At 37.4% G+C, this 20,499-nt stretch overlaps 2 protein-coding genes across 2 annotated transcripts in view; one reads left to right on the forward strand and one right to left on the reverse strand.

Annotated features, from left to right (window-relative positions):
- The window catches only part of shroom4 (shroom family member 4), a 115,902-nt gene extending 97,463 nt beyond the window's left edge, over positions 1-18,439 (reverse strand). Inside the window, exons 1-2 of the mRNA XM_042401315.1 lie at positions 18,120-18,439; positions 18,000-18,031 (exon numbers count right to left, since the gene is read on the reverse strand). The gene's annotated coding sequence lies outside the window, so the exon portion shown is untranslated. The remainder of the gene's footprint in view (positions 1-17,999; positions 18,032-18,119) is intronic.
- On the forward strand, positions 4,163-6,769 carry leap2 (liver-expressed antimicrobial peptide 2). Its single transcript, XM_042401320.1, has 3 exons — positions 4,163-4,754; positions 5,301-5,491; positions 6,612-6,769. The coding sequence occupies exons 1-3, from the start codon at positions 4,677-4,679 to the stop codon at positions 6,664-6,666; spliced, it is 324 nt and encodes a 107-aa protein (XP_042257254.1). The 5' UTR covers positions 4,163-4,676; the 3' UTR covers positions 6,667-6,769.
- Positions 18,440-20,499: the final 2,060 nt, after the last annotated feature.

Genomic DNA, 20,499 nt, shown 5'->3' on the forward strand with positions numbered 1-20,499 from the left:
CTGGACAAGCTGGTCAGGCTGGTCTATGCTGGTTTTCTCAACAGGGAACAGCTCATTAAATAATCTTTGGTTCCCTGATTGTAAAATCATAGGTTCTTTTGATCTAAGTTACTTCTGATTACTTTTTAAGAGAGATAAGATATAAGCACTGCCAGAGTCACCATATCCACTTATCAGGGAAGTATTGGCTTTGACTCAAGGCCTGTCCATATTTATAGAGCTTTCTGGGTAACAAACTTCTGTGAACATCACCCTGCAGAGTCCACATGCGGACTAAAAACTGGTCAGGTGAGGTCATGCCTGCAACTTTCCTTCGATCCGTTTCATTCCCTCTTACTTCATGGCAATCAGAGTTTAAAGTTCAGACGTCACTGGGTGGTCAGAGAGTTTTTTGGGGGGTTTTTTCCTGACCAGAGGATGGTGGCGTGACCAAGAAAGGAAACAGGGCTCAGTCAGTCCATAAAGGCTCCAGTCTCTGCTGAAGTGCCCTTTAGCAACATAGTGAATTCCCTCCCATAAAATAAAATGTACATTATAATGGAGAGTGTGCATCTTTAAGGTCTTTGTAGGAGACATCTCAATGAAATAAAAGCAAAAAATTAATAGTTAGAACCTACGCAGTATCTTTAAATTTCTATTCATGCAATATTAATGTATTGTCTCTGATTTTGCAGCCGCTGGGCTTCATCTGATGATTAAAGCGTAAATCAGGAACTTTGTCCATGTTTTTGTCCTCTGCAGGAGCAACAGGTTGACAGCAGAGATGGTCTCCAAGTAGCAAATAATGCAAAGATTATGTGTAATTTTAACACCTAAAAACAATACACCAACATTGTTGTACAGAAGGCACCTTACAAGCCACTAGAGACATTCTTCATGACACAGATTGATATAATTGTAAAGTTGGACACTGTTCTCAATAGGTATTGAGCAAAATCAAAATGAAAGCTATCACAAGCTTTTAAAATCCTTGTATTTAAGTTGACAAATGTACAAACTATAAAGAGTCAAGTAAAGGTCTGTGGCTAAGCTGGAAACCAGGGTTAGAATGGCGGCAATGGTAAAAGTTCACTGTCATCAAGTGATAATACACCCGCTCACTTTAAGGTAACTTCAAGGTAACCAAAGTTCAGCTGTCAGCACAGGTCATATTCAGTGTGATCTACAATATGTGTAGTCAGGACTTTGATAGAGTTGGAGTTAATATTTTAAATCCAGATTTTCTAAATGATTTTATTTAGCTTAATTTAAATCTTTTCACTATAAAGATGAAAATAAATCAAGACCACATCACAGGAAAAAGGCATAAAGCAAATAGAAATGCATTGTGTCTATGACATCATGACATTGATAACTATCAACTGATAAGCATGAGAATCATTATATAACAATGAAAGTGCCCTATAAAATGTGATTATTTTATGATCACTGATGCCTGAAATAGATTGTGTGTGGAGTGCCAATATAGCTCAACTGCGTATTTATCTGATTTAAATATTTAAACTAGTTGCGTAACACTTTGCATCTCTTTTTTTTTTTACTAACTCTATATTCTGAAACTTCTCTATATCTGCAGACTGACTCAGCCTGTCAAGTCCGATGAGTCATGCTTGGCGATAATATGTGATGCAGATGTTCTGAGTTTATGTAGAGCAGGATTCCTGTCAGTCTCGTGCACCTCTGGGGGGCCTTTCAGTGAACAACCTAACAGGAATCAGCAAAGGAATTTTCCATTGCATCCATCTGTGATCCTCTGTGCTCCTTTCATTAAATCGACTATTCTTTTCCTCTCTTTTTCATTTCTCTGAGTGTTAAAACACACTTTTGTTTTGACTCCTTCGGGAAAAAACATCCCTGACTCTTCCAGACTGACCTAGATTGCCGTTGCAATCTAGGTCGTTTGGATAAAACTTGTAATAGGAACATTATTGTTATTGTGATATTATACTATAATACTGTGATTTTTTTCGTTCAGAGGCCAAATTCAATGATGTTTTGACCCACAAAACCAACTCAAAAGCCTTGATACTCTTTAAAAACAGTCCTGCTGGAAACTGAGTTCCCGAATTCTTGCAAAGACAACCTTCAGGTTTTCATTTTGTTGTGAACCATGAAATGCAAATGTCCTGCAAAAATGTCGGCGCATTGACCTTTGTCTTACTAACCCAGTTGATGAGCTCCAGCCATGTGCACACAGGCTCCCGTTTTTATTACCCAGTCCAGGTTCACTCAACACAATACGCCTGACACACTGCATTGTGAATGTTTAATGCAAGAAGCCTGCAGCAGAGTTTTGAGCATCTTTCAAGCCAGTTATCAAAGTCTAAAATTTGCAGACATAAGTGCACAAGTGTGTACTTGGTGGGTCACGTGTATAATTAGGAAATGCCACAACCTATTGATCCCTTTGTAGTTAAGATTAGGATGACTCCTGTCACTGCCCTCGACCAAGGCCTGACCTTGGGACTGGACTTGGTCCCCATGCAAGCGCTGCTGTGTGCCTGCTTACTGCTCCTAAACAGCTAATGTAGAGGAGTTAGTTACATGTATACTTCATTATTCTCAACGTGGATTGATAAACACAACGTAAACATAACTGATTGCAACTTTGAGAGTTTGACTTGCAAAAAATAATCGTCTTTTAGCCCAAATGGGAATGTGCCGAAGTGTATTATCCCCATTTTATCAAACATACACACAAGCAGTGTCAAGATAATTCATTTAAATATCCAGAATGTGTTCATGTGGACTATCAGCTTTCACCTCATCACTGTCCAATGAAATGTACAACTTTTTGTAAAAAAGGAAAAGCAGCCTTGTCTTCGATATTGCTGACAATGAATTATTCAAGATGATTCTGTGGGGTTTTAAGCCTAAAACTTTATCTTAGGCTTTACCATTTTATCTGAAAGTATAAAGTCAAACTGAAATTTGAATTCTCCTCACTTTTTGTGTACACAAACTGATACTGCAGCTATTGTGCATATTTTTTCATTTAAAAACAATATAACATCATTTGTGGATGTACTGTATTTGACCTCTGAGTGGAAATTTCCCATGGCAATGGCCGATAACTGAGAGCTGTAAAAGTCCATGGTACACTACCATATAGCAGATAGCTGTTTTCCACATAGTTCCAGCTGTCTATCATTAGCGATTTAAACCATCTGTCCCGTTACAACATCAAGGAGGATTCATCATGCTGTCAAGTTTGTCTTCCACTTGACAAATGGAAGCTTGTTAGCCTAGCTTGCTAGCATTAGCTTTGATTCCCACTGGATGCTACTTTTAGTTCATGTTAAAGCTGCTGAGTCAGGACGAGGGTGTTTAGCTAACGGTAGCTGTCTGTCTTTAGCTGTGGTGGTGGGAAATGATGTAGTGTGGACATAAGCGCTGGCAGGCAAATATTTTGTCGTTCAGGACAGACCGCAACTATTTTTAGTACCTTCAAAGTGATACTGCACCAACATCACCAGTTGGTACCAAAATGCCAAATGGAGAACACCAACATAGAGGATGCTAACCCTGCAACCAAATACCAAGGTTACATGTTCTGATATTCTAATTTCTCAGCAGAAATTAATTTTTACAAACATGGCGATAGATGGTTTTCTCTGGACTGCACACAGACATGAGTCCAGACTTGTCTTCAGGTTGAAGACAGACCAGTATTCAAATATATGGAGCACAGATTCTGTACGCATTAGTCACGTGCCGGGGTCGCATGTACTGTGTACGTGCTTATGTAAATCACTCCTGCTGTGTTCATCCATAGTATTCAGGCTGTGTATGTTGTATAAGTGGGACTGCCAGATTGCGTCAGGTCATGGGCATCGGTAGACAAAGCAGATTGATAAAGTCTTATCTTGGTGCAAGTTGATCTTAGTGGCCCTTTAAACCCTCTTCACTGAGCTGCGTCTCTCTGTTGCCATTCCTTAATGTTACGACCACGTGTGCTGTATCTGTCTTAAATCGTTGAATTGTTTGAATGTTAAAAAATAGTGAGGAAATTACGTTCACAATTTCTCAGAGGCCACAGTAACGTCTTCAATTTGCTTGTTTTGTTTGACTAACAGTCTAAAGCATTAAGATTTTCATTTTACTGCCATATATGACAAAAAAGAACAGCAAATGATGGAAACAATTATAAAAATAGTTAATTTTCTGTGTAAAAGAAGAAGAAAAAGAGAAAAAGTGTGTGTTTGTGTTTGAGAAATTGAGACAGAGTGAGGAGGAGTGATGGTGTTGAATGGCCTAATTTAAGGAAATGACTATTTTTCCGCAAACACATGTCACATTTGAGCCAGAAAAGACAGATGAGAGAGAGAGAGAGAGAAAGAGAGAGAGAGAGGGGTTGACGACACATCGTGGACTGTGACTCTTTCTCTCTCCCTCCCTCTTGCTGTCTCTCTCCTGGGATCATGGCCTGTCTATATAAAGGACAACCCAGCCTTCTCGCCGGTGCCACAGCTGAGTTTGCTGAGCCAGGCTGACTTGAAGAGACCTCCAGCGACCCTCCGACTAATGAACACCTGACTGACACGACTTCCAGAGTCACTTATTAGGACTCGAGACTCTTCCAGAAAAGTTGGAGAAGGTTTGGAGATCAAGGAAGTCAGATTTCCTCAAGACTGAAGAGTAGCAGGACACTTGAGTGCGCAAAAGAGCGTAAAAAGATGCAGGAGAAGGTCTTCTTCACCCAAAGGAAAGCAGCAGTAGCACTTTGCCTTGTGCTGCTAATGCTGGCTCAGCAGGTGAGCAGTTGAACAGTCTTGACTTGAAGGAACAGTTGTGATCACTAAATCTGGATAAGAAATGTGTCTGGTGTTAAATCAAATGATGGATGAGTTTATTAAAAGATGGATTTATGTTCAAAGGGGGATTCCTTGTCTCTTGTTAGTGCAAACCGCAATCCAGTTTTCTGTGTTTTGAGTATTTGAAACAGATGTTGCACACTGCAAAAAAAAAAAGATTGATTAAAGGAATCCAGATGAATCTATAAGGAGAAATAGAGCTGAAGGTTGTTTTTTAGAAAATGCAACACAAGTAAGACATATTTGTGGGGCAAGAAAGAAGATAAAACATAAAAGTGCAAATCTCAAGGGCAACTTACTAGCTGATGAAGAGTGTGAGATGCAGAAAAAGCTACAAAGCGAACCTTTAGTTAAGATTGTTTTGTCAGAAGTGAGATATTTGGAATATATATACTCAGATTTACATGTTTAAATGTGTATTAAATGCATTTTGTTTCTTTGTTTCCTGCTTGGTTCTTTGCTAATGCACTTTTTTGTGTCCATCAGGTGTGTGCAGGTCCGTTGGCCTCTCGGGTCCAGTCCAGTTCTGACCGGAGTGCGGAATCACAGGGCGAACACACCGTCGTCCACACTCTGAGGAGGATAGCTCGGATGACCCCGCTGTGGAGGATCATGAACAGTAAACCATTCGGAGCTTACTGCCGGAACAACTACGAATGCTCCACAGGACTCTGCAGGTAAATGTGCCTCTTTGAATAAATGACTCTTTGTGAAACATGTTTAAGTTGTAATATGAGTTTTGGGTTGCCAGGTTGTAAAAAAAAACCTATTGGCCATTGTTAATCTTTTCCATTAATTTGCCAAATTTGGCAATTCAAATACTCTTGGGTGTCTCACTTTCTAATAACCCATCAAGTCTGAAGTTAAAAATGTTAATAAGTCATTTATTAAGGGTTTAATTCATTAAGTCTGCAGCTGTAAGTGTTGATAAGTTGTTAATAAATAGATTTTGGTCCAGATCAAACAGTCCAACCCATCTAAGGGATTTTTCACAACCTGGCAACCCAAATGTTCTGATTAACAGCTTATAACTGTTTTATAAAGCATTAGTAAACCATTAATTAACCATTAATAAAGCCATTAGTAACAATAAACCCTTTATAAGGGGCTCTATATAAGACAGTGATACCAAATTGGGTCATTAACAAGTAAATAAGTTGAGAAATGTTTAGTGGAAGCATTAGATGTCAGTTTTTTGATTGAGTATGTTTGCATAATCTCTATTCAAGATACATTTAAAACCACATCCACAAGGCTAGATTTTGGTTTCTTGCATCTCCATGAGGATCTCTGCATCTAAAACTGAATGACGATGAATCTGAGTGAAAGCAGGAAATGTAAAGTTTACTAACTGCTACAGTAACCAACTGATCAGCAAATGCAGCTTAAACCTGGTTGCTGTTTAACTAATCTTGCCAGTTGTGCTAGTTTTTAGCTAACAACGCTCACATAATGAATGTCTTATAACTTATCAATAAAGCATTATTGGTAATTGACAATTAATAAAGCCATTTGTGACAATGTAGAGCTTAGTTTTAGTACACAGAAAGCTACTTGTGGAAACTTGCTATGCTGACCAATTCACTGAGTACAAAAACTATATTTCCATATATATCTATAATAGCACCAAATGTATGACATTAATCTTTAATTTTATATCGCTGCACTTTGAGTGGACACATCTAACAAATCTTACTGTACTGTTATGCTGCTGAACTAAATACCTAGGAGATTTGTAAAATGAATCCCATCTCATTTATTCATTTATTTATATATTTTTTTGTCTTTCCTCTTCAGGGCGGGACACTGCTCCACCAACCACCGCTCCCTCTCAGAGGCAGTCAACTACTAGCCCCCAGACGTCAGCGTGTTTACATGAGTGTACAGCCATAATCCTTATGATTACTGGGATATGAACTCATCCAGGCCTTTTTAAAAATGGGATTTTGCATTCATATGCTGTGCTATTGTGTTGCTGATGTTATCTACATATTCTTAAATAGCAGGTCCAAGAAAAGGCATGTGAGGGGGGGGGGGGGGGGGGGGGGCAATCAATGCTCCACCTGATCACATTTCAAATGGCAAAAATGAGAAATATTGCTAGAATTAAGACAACAGGAGGTCAGCTGAGGCAATGGGTAAAGTGCAAAAGTGTAAAAGTGTAAGAGGGGAGTCATTATGTCTTTCATACTTGATATTTTCTAAGATAGGATGTGATCATTAGTGGCTGAGAATTAACTAACAAGTCAGGTTTTAAACAAGAGTACAAACAACCGCAAATACTTAAAATTCCAGCACCGTTTGACCAAAACTTTCCAGTTATTTTTAAGAGAGCTCAGAGTTTGTGATTCAAGGTTTTTAATCTTGCAGACTCTGTCCTACCAAAGACTGTGGCCTTGAACTTAACTCCACACAAGATATTACTAAGTCTGATGTCTGCATTGCTTCGTAACAATGTTTTATAGCTGACATCCTGTTGTTTCACTAATATATCACATCTTTGACAAGACACATTTTTTAAAAATTTAGCAACTTTTGTGCCGTCTCTAGATATAAAACCAGAAGATTCTGGTAATTTCATGAAGGCAAAGCAAACTTCTTTTTTTTTTTTTAGCAAAGAGACTCTTTATCTGGTGGTTATTTTTGTGACAGATAATGATGGAGACGGTGCAGCACACAGAGGGAAGACTCTGTGTCTTTTAGAGGCTCCTGACCTCTACAATTTTCTAGATTTCATCATTACTGTCTCGTGTCATACATGATAAGTTATCTCTTCACTGTGTGCTTGGAAAGTCTTATCGTTCCACTGATAATGTGCTGCATGGAAACACATAGGCTTCCCTTTTCATCTGTATAATGTGTAATGTAGGATAGATACAGTGGGGTTACTGCGTTTTTCCTGATTAGTTGTCTTTTTTTCCCAATTCTGGCAACAATTATAGCACTAAATTTGTCATCTTAAACCCAAGAATTAAAGAAACAAGACAAAATCGTGACTAAGAGTTTGAGAAATAGTGACAAAAGGGTTCAAAAATGAGAAAAATGTCAATCGGGTGTTGAAATTGAGAAATAGATGGGAAAAAATGAAAGAAAGGGAGCAAAGGTTACAAAATATTGATGCAATGCTTGGGTCCCCTCAACATTTTCATATCTTTATGTTGTATATTTTATTTTTTTTATCGTTAAAACATATATTTAAAGTGGGCGGAGCTTCTCGTTAAAAAAAAATCAATTTTAGTTCAGCTTCATCTGCTGAGCTCAGCGTTATTGAAATTCAAATATTTTATGAATACAATAGAATAAATGAAAAATACAGTAAACATTATTTACAATTTCTATAATGCATGCATATTAAGTTTGTGTAATTTACATCCTGCAATGATTCTTAGATATTTTATTTATTCTATCCATTGTTTAAATGTCAGAAATGTACCCCTTTGCATCATTTTATTTCGTTTTTTTTAACTGTTTATATTTTAATGGTTTGTTTTAGAATAATCAATCATCCAGACTGGATTTTTTTTCAACTTTTCCAGTGAGAACTTTTAGATATCTACTTGCTCAGACAATCTTGCATTTGTAACCAATAACAGAAATGTAGTAATGTAGAAGATGTATCTTGGCTGAGTGTACAAATATTAGGAACAGATTCCTAACTTTCTTTCTTTTTTTTTGCACAACTATCTCTTGTAAACGGGATCACAGATTTCACCTGCAGAGTTTACTTCATGCACAGAGCAGGTGTTTGCTGATGTTTCGTACACTCAGCATGTTTGAGTAGGATTGCACTTTCAAACCCAAAATTATCTTTGTACTGTGTACTGTCTACTGTATGTACTGTGTTACCTACATGTAGAGGGCCGGAGAAAAAGTGGAATAAAGCAAAAAGACAAAGTCGACGCTCCTGTGATACTTTTTTTCTCTTATTTTGGGGAATTATTTATCTAAAGCACATAATTGCTTTTAATAACAGTATATATGTAAAAACTAAGTATCACCACTGTATGAGTGCACACATTTTACAGTTGTACGACTGTTAAACACCTGAGAGAAAGAATAATCTTTCAATTGAAAGAAATAATTGTGCAGCAGAGAGATAGTTATTGTTGGTGATTAAATGTTTTATGTTAAACTGAAAGAAAACATTCGTTCTCTGTGGCAGAGTTTAAAGTCTGTTATAATAGATAATATATATATTATCTATATATAAAGAAAGGCATATTCTCAAGTCAAATGACATGCACTTGAGTGATGAATCTCATGAGTTTAGAGTTTTTCTTGAAACTTGACGTTAACAGTCTTCTGACTTGGATTAAAGATGGAGTTATATAAGAGCGAGCAGTGAATCAGCTCTTCCTTCTCATGAGAATATACGGATATACAGCAGTTAATCAATGCTGCGCAAACATTCGGCAGCGCAGACAAGCAGACAGACAACAGATGATACCTCGGGTTATCACATCTGGGTGTGCTTGGGTCAACAAGAGCGGACGGCAACATATATGATATGAAAGTGAAATAGAAGCTTATACTCATATGTTTATTGTCTTTAGATTATGTTATATTGTTTTGTGTTATACTGTCTTACAACTAAGTGAACAATATAATATAATAGTCCGTCTCCTGCGTCTCTCGTGGAAACATGTTCCACTGCCGGTTCCCAGCAGGTGCGGATAAGTTAACAAAAACTAGCTGGAAGATTCGGCCTTCAGCTTCTACTTCTCAGTAAACAGAAAGCAGAGACGAAAACTCCCTGAAGAGGAAACATAGATAAGGCTGTGAGTGAATAGAAGGAACATTGTGCGTTAATTAAAAGACACCTGTTAGGATGACGGATATGTTGGACGTTCTGTGACGACACGCCTGCATGTGTACAGAATCTCTTTCAGCCCAGCAAACTGGAAGATACTCTGGATGTCACAATAAAACTCTGAAAGACAACTTGCTCTCTGTGAATTCATCTTAAATTTACACCACATAAAGAAATCAATATATATTTTAAAAAGTATTCAATGTGCTCTCATAATTGTTACTCACTGTTGGTGAAGGGCGAATTTCAACATGTTTAGGGCTCAAAAGTTTCATAAAGTTTAGGACTGGGCTTTAACTTAGATTTGATAACCAACTGTATAGATGTATATTTTCATTCTCATTTTCATGACTTTTGTCTGCATCTAATGACCATTAGATTTCTACTTAGTGTAACTGTGTCAAATTGAATCTCATTGCCTACGTCTGCAACACTTTTCAGTGATGCTGTGAGAGAACTGAAAGTCATTATCAGGCCATATTTGATGTATTATTTGTGATTAAAGCAGAAGAGGAACACAGTTATTTATGGTGATTCCAACATACAAAACAAGTAGTAATTTAACACCATTTTTTCTCCTGTTTACCCCACAGAGAAGAAGAGTAATTTAAAGAACAGAAACCCAGAAGAAAGGTCATTGATACAGCAGGATCAGGTTGGGATTTAGAGTTGTGTAAATGCGTTTTCCTCTAACTTAATTGATTGACTTCTGTATGTTCCTGTATGTGCTCTAGTATCATTATGACCTCACCACAAGAAAGATGCTACCTTAGGTTTAGAAGCTATATTTAGTGATTAAACTATTAAATAGATTAAACTACCACATAAAAAGTATTTCTTTTTTATGTTGCATGAGGTGCCTGAGTCGGGAACTTTAGCACAAAGGCTGCAGGGGAGCAATGTTTGCATAAATATCTTGCTCAGCAGAAATCACCTGGATGTTCACATCTGTTTGAATGACATATTGATTCCTGTTTGGCAGCAGCAGCAGCAGCACCAGCGCTAATCTGAAACTCTTGTGACTCCTGTGACTCCTGAGTTTATAACATCTGCAGCAGTGCAGGATAATGAGGGCAACGCTATTAATGCAGAACCTGAACAACATTCTGACTCATGAACTCTGATTCATCCGCTTTTTTTTTTTTTTTTTTCATTTTTCATGCGCTAACTTGAAGCCAAATTTGCTGTTAGTGTTCAAAAGTCAAACAGCTGTTGGCGTCAATGTTCATTCTTTCACAACAACACTCGGGGGTCGAGCCAAGTGTGTGAATGGAACAAACTGAGAGAGGGCTGGAAATCATGCGGATTCAAGAAAAATTATGTCTCCAGAGGGATTTTTTTCACTTCTTGAGAGAATGTGCAGAGTCACCAGAAATGTGTGTTTTGCATATGTGTGTTTAGTGAACATACATGTGAGTATTTGTGCACGTGCAAACATTTATAGACAAAAACTATGTGATGAGTCTACACACGTCAAGTTTTTTTGCGTCCTGTCACAGACCTGCTAAAAACTTTAACCTTTTTATCAACCATCACCACAATCTTTTCTTAATTTTAAAGCAGCTAAAATCAATATTTTTTAAAAATGATGTATGAAACGACAGTGTGTAATATGAGAGTGACGAACCTACAGAGAAATATCAGCGACTCTGCAGCTCTGCTCGGCTTTACAGAGCTTCATACCGAGCTTCAGTTCATTGTTTAGCTGTCCAGCTGCAACTTTACTGTTTTGGTTCACCCTCACCGCTCTCATAGTGTTGTTTTACACTGCAGCGGGCAGCTGTTAGCAACTAGCTGGTGAACATAGTGGAGCATTTAGCAGCTTAAGAGCCAGGTATTTTCCTCAGGAGTTGATAAGAGTCCAAAAACAGAGCTGAAGAAGTGTGAATATTGGATACATTCATCTGATGGACAGAAACATGACTCCAAATGAATGATAATGTTGCTTTATAACTGCTGCTATCAGGTTCGCCATATCAACTAAAGAAAATTAAACAAATGTTTTAGTTGCTTAACTGTAATTATACCTTAACCAGAGTTTATTTGCCAAAGCCACAATCTTTCACTAACTTTAACCACGCCACAGTTTCCACTCACAGATATTGTGGAAAGCGAGAATTTGAAATAAAAGCTTGAACTGGACGTAACAAATGTTGTCATTGAACATATTCTGGGGTTTTCAGTGTTCTTTTCTGCTGATTGGGATGGAAGAACTCCTAACCTCCATTCCCCCCAACAGCTTTGGGATGAACTGGACCATCATCCCACGTCTTCACTAATGCTCTTGTGGCTGAATGGGAGCAAATCCCTGCAGCCAGAATCCAACATCTTGTCTTCCCAGATGAGTGGAGGCTGTCATCGCAGCAGATTAATGCTGATGAGATATGCGTCCATATACTTTTTGTCATATATGTGGCATAACTCCAGCCTGGGCACAAAGGGAAATTTGAGCAGAAAAAGCAGGCAATGCACTCCGCTTTTAAAAAGTGTGTTTACTGTTTACTGTCATATTGTGAAAAGTTTATGGCCCTTTGGCCTGATGATGAATTTGGCTGCTTCCTCCATATCGCCATAAATCAAATGTTGTCTAAGCAGGAGTCATCTGGTATTCTTGACTTGCACTCAGTGTGTGAAAGCATCCATTTATAGATGTCAGGTGGTCAGACGGCAGCAGAGACTGTTGTTGATGTAATGTTAAATATCTAGAATACTGATCAGAGGTCAGTTTGTCATATAACATTTTCTAACGGGGTTCAGTAGGCGTCCAGGCATCCGTTCCATTATGAAATAGCACAGCCTTTAGTCTGCTTTCATGTCTGTTTGAGAGAACTGTGCTTCTTTTATTTCATCAGTAAAATTACAGGCTGTAATTGCCTTTCCTTTCATTTAAAAGCCCCATGAAATGGACTCTTTAACCTCCTGGAAAACAAGCTAGGTTTCCATCCAAATTTAGTACAAATTTCCAGAATATCGGCAAAAGAAATTCGAATTAATGCACGTTTCCATCCACTGCCGTTCTGCAAGAATTCATTTTTCCAGTCGAGGCCATTAAACCATTTCAGAAGAAACAGCTGTAACAAGATCACGTAATTAAAAGAGCAGCAGTCAAACCTCAAACAGTGAATAATAATAATAAAAAAATACATGATGGAAATCTGAAATTTTCTTGTTTGTATTAATTGGAGGAGTGTTACAGTCTCCTCTGTCCACACAGATCTGATGTTTTTGCCACTGTATGTCATTATTTATTCACTCAGTCTTTGTGGCTTTTTATTTTTATTGATACATTAACTTTTCCCCCTCAGCCAATTGTAAAAAATTGATTTTTAAAGATTTTGTCAAATTTTTGGCGAACCACACATGTTTCCTTAGTAGTAGTAAACTGAAAATGCGAATAAAAACAGGTGGATGGAAACACACCCAATCACCCCTTGAAAGAGAGGGAATTTTTAATGGTGAACTCATGTTTACCTTCTGTCTAAACATACAATTTAAAAAACTGACCATTTTCATTCATTCATTTCATTAATGTTATTAATTCTTCCTGTGTTTTTCCTGCTATGATATGCTTAAGGTATATTAAATAACCTCAAGTTCTTTTTGATAGCAAAAACAAACTGCCTCTCCTTCACAGTAATTATCTGTCAATAGTTTGCATTTTTAAATGATCAACATGAAATTACGTTGCGTTAAGAAGAAAATATGCTGTTTCATGGAGTCTGTAAATACAGAGATCTGAGGCATGGACATTTATCAAACCCTTTCGAGGTTATGGTTTACTGGTTTGAACTTTGTCCGTGTTTCATGGTTCCTCATGGGATTAGGAGTTTCCGAATTACAGTGCTGCTTAAAGTTTATGAACCCTTTAGAATTTGCTCTATTTCTGCATAAATATGACCTAAAACGTGATCAGATTTCCATGTAAGTCCTAAAAGTAGATAAAGAGACATCAGTTAAACAAATGAGACAAAAACATTATACTTGCTCATTTATTTATTGAGGACAATGATCCAATGTTACATATTTGTGTGTGGCTAAAGTATGTGAACCTTTTGGATTATCAGTTCATTTGAAGTGGAAATTAGAGTCAGACGTTTCAATCAATGGGATGACAATCAAGTGTGAATCTGGGAGACCCTGCCTTATTTAAAGACAAGAAATCTGGGTCTTCACTTTCAAAGTCTCAGCTTCACAACACAGGTTTGTGGATGTGTGTTATGGCTCTAACAAAGGAGATTTCTGAGGACCTTAGAAGAGTTGTTGATACTCACCAGACTAGAAAAGGTTACAATACCATTTCTATAGAGTCTTTCTAAAGACTCCACCAGTCGACTGTCAGGCAGATTGTGTACAAATTGAAGACGTCCAACACCATTGTTACCCTCCCCAGGAGTGGTTGGACAACAGAGATCACACCAAGAGCAAGGTATGTAATAGTCACTAGGCCACAAAGGACCCCAGGGTAAAGTCTAGGAAACTAAAGGCCTCTCTTACAGTGGCTACAGTCAATGTTCATGAGTCCACCATCAAGAGAACATTGAACATCAATGGCGTGCATGGCAGAGTTGCAAAGAGAAAGCCATTTCTCTCCAAAAAGAACATTGCTGCCATTTCCAGTTTGCTCAAGACCACACAGATAAGCCAGAGGGTGATTGGAAAAATATTCTGTTGATGAATGAGACCAAACTCAAACTTTTTGGCTTGAATGAGAAGCGCTCTGTTTGGCGATGAGGAAACACTGCATTCCAGCATAAGGACCTTATCCCATCTGTGAAACATGATGGTGGTAGTATCATGGATGGGGCTGCTTTGCTGCCTCTGGACCAGAATGGCTTGCAATCACTGTTGGAGCTATGAATTCTGAGTTGTACCCGCAAATTCTACAGGAAAATGTCAAGGTATCTATCCGTGAACTGAAACTCAACAGAAAGTGGGTCATGCAGTAAGACAACAACCTTAAACATACAAATCGTTCTACCAAAGAATGGTTGAAGCAGAAGAAAGTTAATGCTTTGGAACGGCTGAGTTAAAGGCCTGACCTTAATCCAATAGAAATGCTGTGGAAGGACCTGAAGCAGGCAGTTCATGCAAGGAAGCCCACCAACCTCTCTGAGTTGAGACAGTTACCGGAAACGTTTGGGGGTCACACCAGTTACTGAAAGCAAGGGTTCACATATTTTTGCCTCACACAAATATGTAAGATTGGATAATTTTCCCCAATAAATAAATGAAAAAGTTTATTTTTTTGTCTCATTTGTTTAATTGGGTTCCCTTTATCTAGTTTTAGGACTTTAGGATGTTTTAGGTCACGTTTATGCAGAAATAGAGAAAATTCTCAAGGGTTCACAAACTTTGAAGCAGCACTGTATAAATAGCCTTCAAACCAACATCCAAGTTGTGATTACAAGTGGAAAAGCTCAGATAAATCTAACCTGTCACTTCATAATATGGACATGCCTGAAAACCAAACACACCTCAAATTGTTTTATAAATTCAACAGGTGTGTCATTTTCCTAGTTAACTTTTTATCGAAGGGTGTTAATTCTCATGTCTGTACAACAAATTTAAGGGTTTCTTCTCTCTCTTTTCTTTTTTCTTACCTAATATATATATATCTCTTTTGAACATAGTTATGTAGATTCTGATATATTGAATGATGAATCTGATATAATGTTTTTATATAAGATGGTGACAAGTCAGACATACTGTATCGGAGCTTTCAGAAAAATCTGAGTTTCCCAGCCGTTGTTATGACAAGTTAGAAACTCATAGTCACAACAACTCCGATATGACATGAACACAGCTTAGGGGGTTGGAAACAGACACAGATGCGTTCCCAGCTTGCCAGTAGCGACACCTGTTCCTCATCAGATTAATTGCTGGAAAGATTTTGAGAAGTTGTTCACACTGTTTGAAGTGTTCTGATTTTAAACGACAGCCAGCTAATCAGAAACAAGACTAAATTTTTTGTGTATAATGTGTATTTTAAAGCATTTTTTATGTGCTTTCTTGTATAATACAGTATTTCATAGGGTGACAGTGGTTTATGAATAAATAAACCATTAACAGAAATACTAAAGATACTACAATAGTATTCTACAAAGCATTTATCAACTTATATATTGCTTATGTGAGGAGATTAAAAGGAAGTGTCACTGATTAATGTTTTTGTGATTTTCTGTTATTTATAAACTGTTATGATCTCAGATATTTATGTTGAACATGGTCAAAGGCTTGAGGTTAAAGTATGTAGAAATGCTCCCTGCAAGTCAAAACCCAGGGCTTCAACCTGCTCTGAACGCTTCATTTGGGACGTTTTTTTCTACCTTGCTGACGAGCTGACATCTGCTCATTGCACATGCCTGTAACCTTCGTAAGGTTTTTCCATGTGTTGTTTGCATTGTCAACTCTCGTATTTCAGACCAGATTTCGACTTGAACATGTACGGATACATGTGCGTTTCCATCTCAAATAAAGAACAAGAAAGAGAAGTGAAATCCTGCTGCTATGGATCGTTTCATAGTTTGTTGACGTAGCCTCCCAAGCAGCTGGAGGTCAGCCGTGATGCAGCTTCTGGAAGCTGGCCAATCAGAAGAGAGCGGGCTCATCGGGAGGGGGGTCTTAACGAGACAGGAGCTAAAACAGCCTGTTTCAGACAGAGGCTGAACTGAGGGGCTGCATAAAGAGCCAGTGTAAGACAAATAAGGAGTTTTTTGAACTGTAAATCATGCAAAGATATTCCAGTAGAGCCCCACAACAAAAATATAGACCTGGAAATGTGCATGGTATGTCCCCTTTGAGTGATTGTATTTATTGCTCTCAGTATGGCTGCTTTATGGTACACGGAGCCAACATACAGCTGGTCAGTGCCCTTCCCTCCACAGCCGCAACCTCAGTGACTGTCGGGCTGATAAAACACACCGACAGCGCTACTACACATACGACAAATGAGCTGTTTTATATCGACACCATGTTTCTCATGTTTTCCTCCTCTTACATTATCATCAAGCTTTCCAGTCAGACTCAAAATAATTTGGTTCCATCTGGTTCAACTTGGTCCGATCAATTTTTGAATTTATTGTGCAAGGGTGCAATTGTATGAGAAAACAGCTGCTCTGATTTTCCTCTTACTGATATTTCACATGATTCTTGATTGGTAGATTTACGAGCGACTAACACTGTTATGTTCTGCTGACTGCTGCAAAAAAAGTCATATGTTTCACATTTGAATGCTCTCTTGCTCCAAAAACTTTTTATTAAATTTTAGTTTGACTTTCTTGATTAAACAGGTGAAACAATGTTCAGGTTGTTTTAATAGAGAATGAGCACTGTAAAGCAGCAGACAGGTATGAGTGTGTAGGTGTGCACATGTACATGTTCGGTGTCACAGGTCAATATTTTCAGGGCTAACGCATGGCCTGTGTCTATTTTTGTCTGTTTAACATTACTAAACTTTGAACTCTAAACACCACACTTCAAAGTTTTACATGAGAGATTCACTTTTTCTGTTTCACTTTTTGTTAGTTGTACTTGCAGAAACATTGATGCTACTACATTATTTCTCAGGAAATTGTCACGAAATTCACAAGAAATGTATTAAATTAGTGCATATCTTTATCATATTACTCAAATTCTGTGCTATATTTGTTTTTATATGTTGTATGTATGTATTTTTTTTACTTTAGAAGTAAAAACACCTCTAAGTGATTCAATAGAAACAATATATATGTTTAAAATGGCAACTTAAGAGCTTTAAGAACCATTTTTATTACTATTCTAGGCTTTAAGTAACATTCTTCATCTATTTTCAACTTTGGTTTGGTTCAAGTTGAAAAGGACATGCTCTCCACAGCCAAACCATGCTTCAACTTGACAGTTTTCTCCAGAGAATAAAGAGGAGGAACGAGTTTCAGTCAGCCACAGGCTCTTTTCTGCTTCAAGATGCTATGTCAGTTCAAAACACAGCCACAGTGTCCAGCGGCTCTTTGTGCTAGAATGCACATTTAACCAGCTGGTTATTTTCAGTCTGTCATTCTGTTTTGTTGACATTTCACTGATTTTAAACAAAAAGAACAGTGAGGGTGACATTTTCTAGTTTTGTGGAAATTTTTACTTTTCCTCTGGACTTTTTTTTGACAGGCTGAAGGAAACTGTGATTATGTGGGATATTTAAAAATGTTTTGACATAAGTTGCTCACTTTAATTTGCTTTTTTTTGAGACATTAATATACTGTTGGGTTTTGGGTGTTGGGTGCTTGTTTTCATATTCCTCCTTCTGTACAGTATGCTTGCTGTGAACTATTTCTGAAAAGATTTTTTAAAAATCATACAGGAGTGGATTTACATTTTATAAGTCTTGGTTAAAGATAGCTCACCTCAGTCTCTTCTCTTCCTTCCAAGCCTCCATCTGAAATGAAAACGACTGAAAAGTTAGATTTAAAAACAAAACCGGAGCAGTTGGACATTGCGAGAAATGTGCTTATTTGCTTTCTTACCGAGAGTTGTATAAGAAGTCAATACCTTTTACCGATCTCATGTCTGTAGGACTAAACAATGTCGCTATGGCTCCCGCCAACCGCCGGATTAGCTTTAACCGCTAGCACAAAGACTGGAAACTGTTGATAACAGCTAGCCTGGCTCTGTCCAAACAAACGTAACAAAGTCCACCAAGCAGCACCTCTAAAGCTCACTAATTAACACGTTATCCTTTGTTTGTTTAACCTGTACCAAAAAAACAGAGGAGTAAAAATGGCCAGTTGTGGTTTTAACCGACACTTTCTTAGTGTGCGCAGTTACTTCCTGGAGTCGTTGCTGGTTGCCTGGCAACCTAACAGCCGCGACAAGACAACTGTAGAAATGATATCAATCCTCTCAACTATTTACATTAGCTCTCTGTGAAAAGAAGAATGAGTATATTTATCTGAATGTTAAACTATATACTTAAAAATAGATTTTTGTTAAAGATCTCATTTTATAAAACCGGTACTTAAAATCTGGTATAATGTGATATAATCCAGCACGGCCAGTCGTTAAATATTGCTTAATTAAACCTTTATTGGTGTATATGACTTTTCTTTTTGTCTCTTACTCTGGGTCAGGTTGTAGGCCCAATGAACAGATGGAAAATTTTGGACAAATTTAGATTTATTAGAGTGTTATAGAAATCAGGTTGTACTGTATTTATTGAGGAAAAGAAAACCTGTGACACTAATCTTTGCAAACTTTTTTTTTTTATAGCTGACCAACCATAACCTTGTTTTTCTTTCTTTTTTAAAATCTGACTCACAAAAATACAAACAGAAAGACAGAAAATACAGAATTCTGACAATAAATTAACAAACAAGCAAGTCCTAACCAACCCTTTACCCAACCCTCAATCAATTATCAGTCATAAATGTTATTTTTATCCTTTAATTCTCACCTTACAGTACAGGCAACATGCACTGTCCATACTGTCGAGCAGCACTGACAGAAAAAGAAGAAAGTTATGAACTTAGATCAATAAAGAGAAGGGGGGAAAGAAAAAAAAAGTGGTCTTGGATTGATTTTCAGTGACATTAAGTACTTTTCCACTGGCACCCATGTTTCTGTGTATTCTGTTTCATTTTACAGTCTAACCGCTCCCTTTTCTAACTTTATTTGATTTCTATTGCTTCAGTGATCCTTTCACAACTTTTTAATGACTGCAACACAAAGCAGAGGTCAGCCAAATGTGTCTTATTCCTAGGCCTATCACTAATTGATCAATTGTATTTATTGTTTTCACACCCATCCATGTATCTATACACAGCACTAATGACCCTGGGACAAATCTTTAAACACACAGCACCATCTGCTGGACGTTTTATCTCATCGGCAAACTGTTAGTCTGAACTTTTTATTTAAAGACTAATAGCCAAGCAAAAGCTCCAATATCGATTGAGATTAAGACCTTTAAATAGTATTTTGAGTTGTGACGAGAAGTTAACAAACATTCAGACCACTTACTCTCTACAGTTGAAACAAAATGTGTTGTTAAGGTTGACTTTCCAAAGTGAAAAGAGCAAATTATCTTCATTCTTGACCTTGTAGATCATACTTTGACAAAGCAGTCCCAACTCAAGGTCCACTTACAAGCTGTTTCTAGAGCTTTCAACCAAATCACATGGTCTTCAGTCCTCTCTCTGTCAACAAAGGAGTCCTAAAAGTGCTATGGATGAAATCACAACAGGTCCATGACAACTGAGCAAGACCGTTTGATGCGACTGAATAGAGCTGCGACAATTAGTCGATAGACAGAAAATGAATCAGCAACGATTTTCATAATCAATCATTTTAAGTCATTTCTAAAGAAAAAATGCAAAATATTCAGTGGTTACAGCTTCTTAAATGTGAGATTTTGAAGCTTTTCTGTGCGATACATGACAGTAAACTGAATATCTTTGGATTCTGGACTGTTGATTGGACATTTGAAGACATCTCTTTGATCTTTTTTCTCTGTTTTATGACATTTTATAGACAAAACCATTCATCAATATCAAGAAAATTATATGGCATATGGCAAAATGAATGGCAGATTAATTGATAATGAAAATAATTGTTAGTAGCAGCCCTATGACCGAACACTCCGGAAAAAAAGCCCGTAAATGGATCTAAAGTTCATATTTTGTTAAAAACAACCATCGTGTAGACCCAGATTAAACCACTAACATCGGTTTGATAAATTACGAAAGCACATATTGTCAAAGAACTTCAACCTAGAAAACAAAATGCTCAAAAACAACAAGATTTTTTCAGTTTTATTACACAATTAGTTTCAAAAGCAACAACAAAAAAAAAAACAGTCAACAACCAGTTTGCTCAGATCATACTGTTCTGATCTAACATAGAAATCAC

This window comes from Thunnus maccoyii, chromosome 22 (genome assembly GCF_910596095.1).
Source record: "Thunnus maccoyii chromosome 22, fThuMac1.1, whole genome shotgun sequence".
NCBI lineage: Eukaryota > Metazoa > Chordata > Actinopteri > Scombriformes > Scombridae > Thunnus > Thunnus maccoyii.

Excerpts from the sequence above, each read along its gene's own strand:
- leap2 (XM_042401320.1), top strand. The coding sequence starts at position 4,677 with ATGCAGGAGAAGGTCTTCTTCACCCAAAGGAAAGCAGCAGTAGCACTT. Across the intron at positions 4,755-5,300 it reads TGCTAATGCTGGCTCAGCAG|GTGTGTGCAGGTCCGTTGGC; the intron begins GTGAGCAGTTGA and ends TGTGTCCATCAG. Across the intron at positions 5,492-6,611 it reads TGCTCCACAGGACTCTGCAG|GGCGGGACACTGCTCCACCA; the intron begins GTAAATGTGCCT and ends TTTCCTCTTCAG.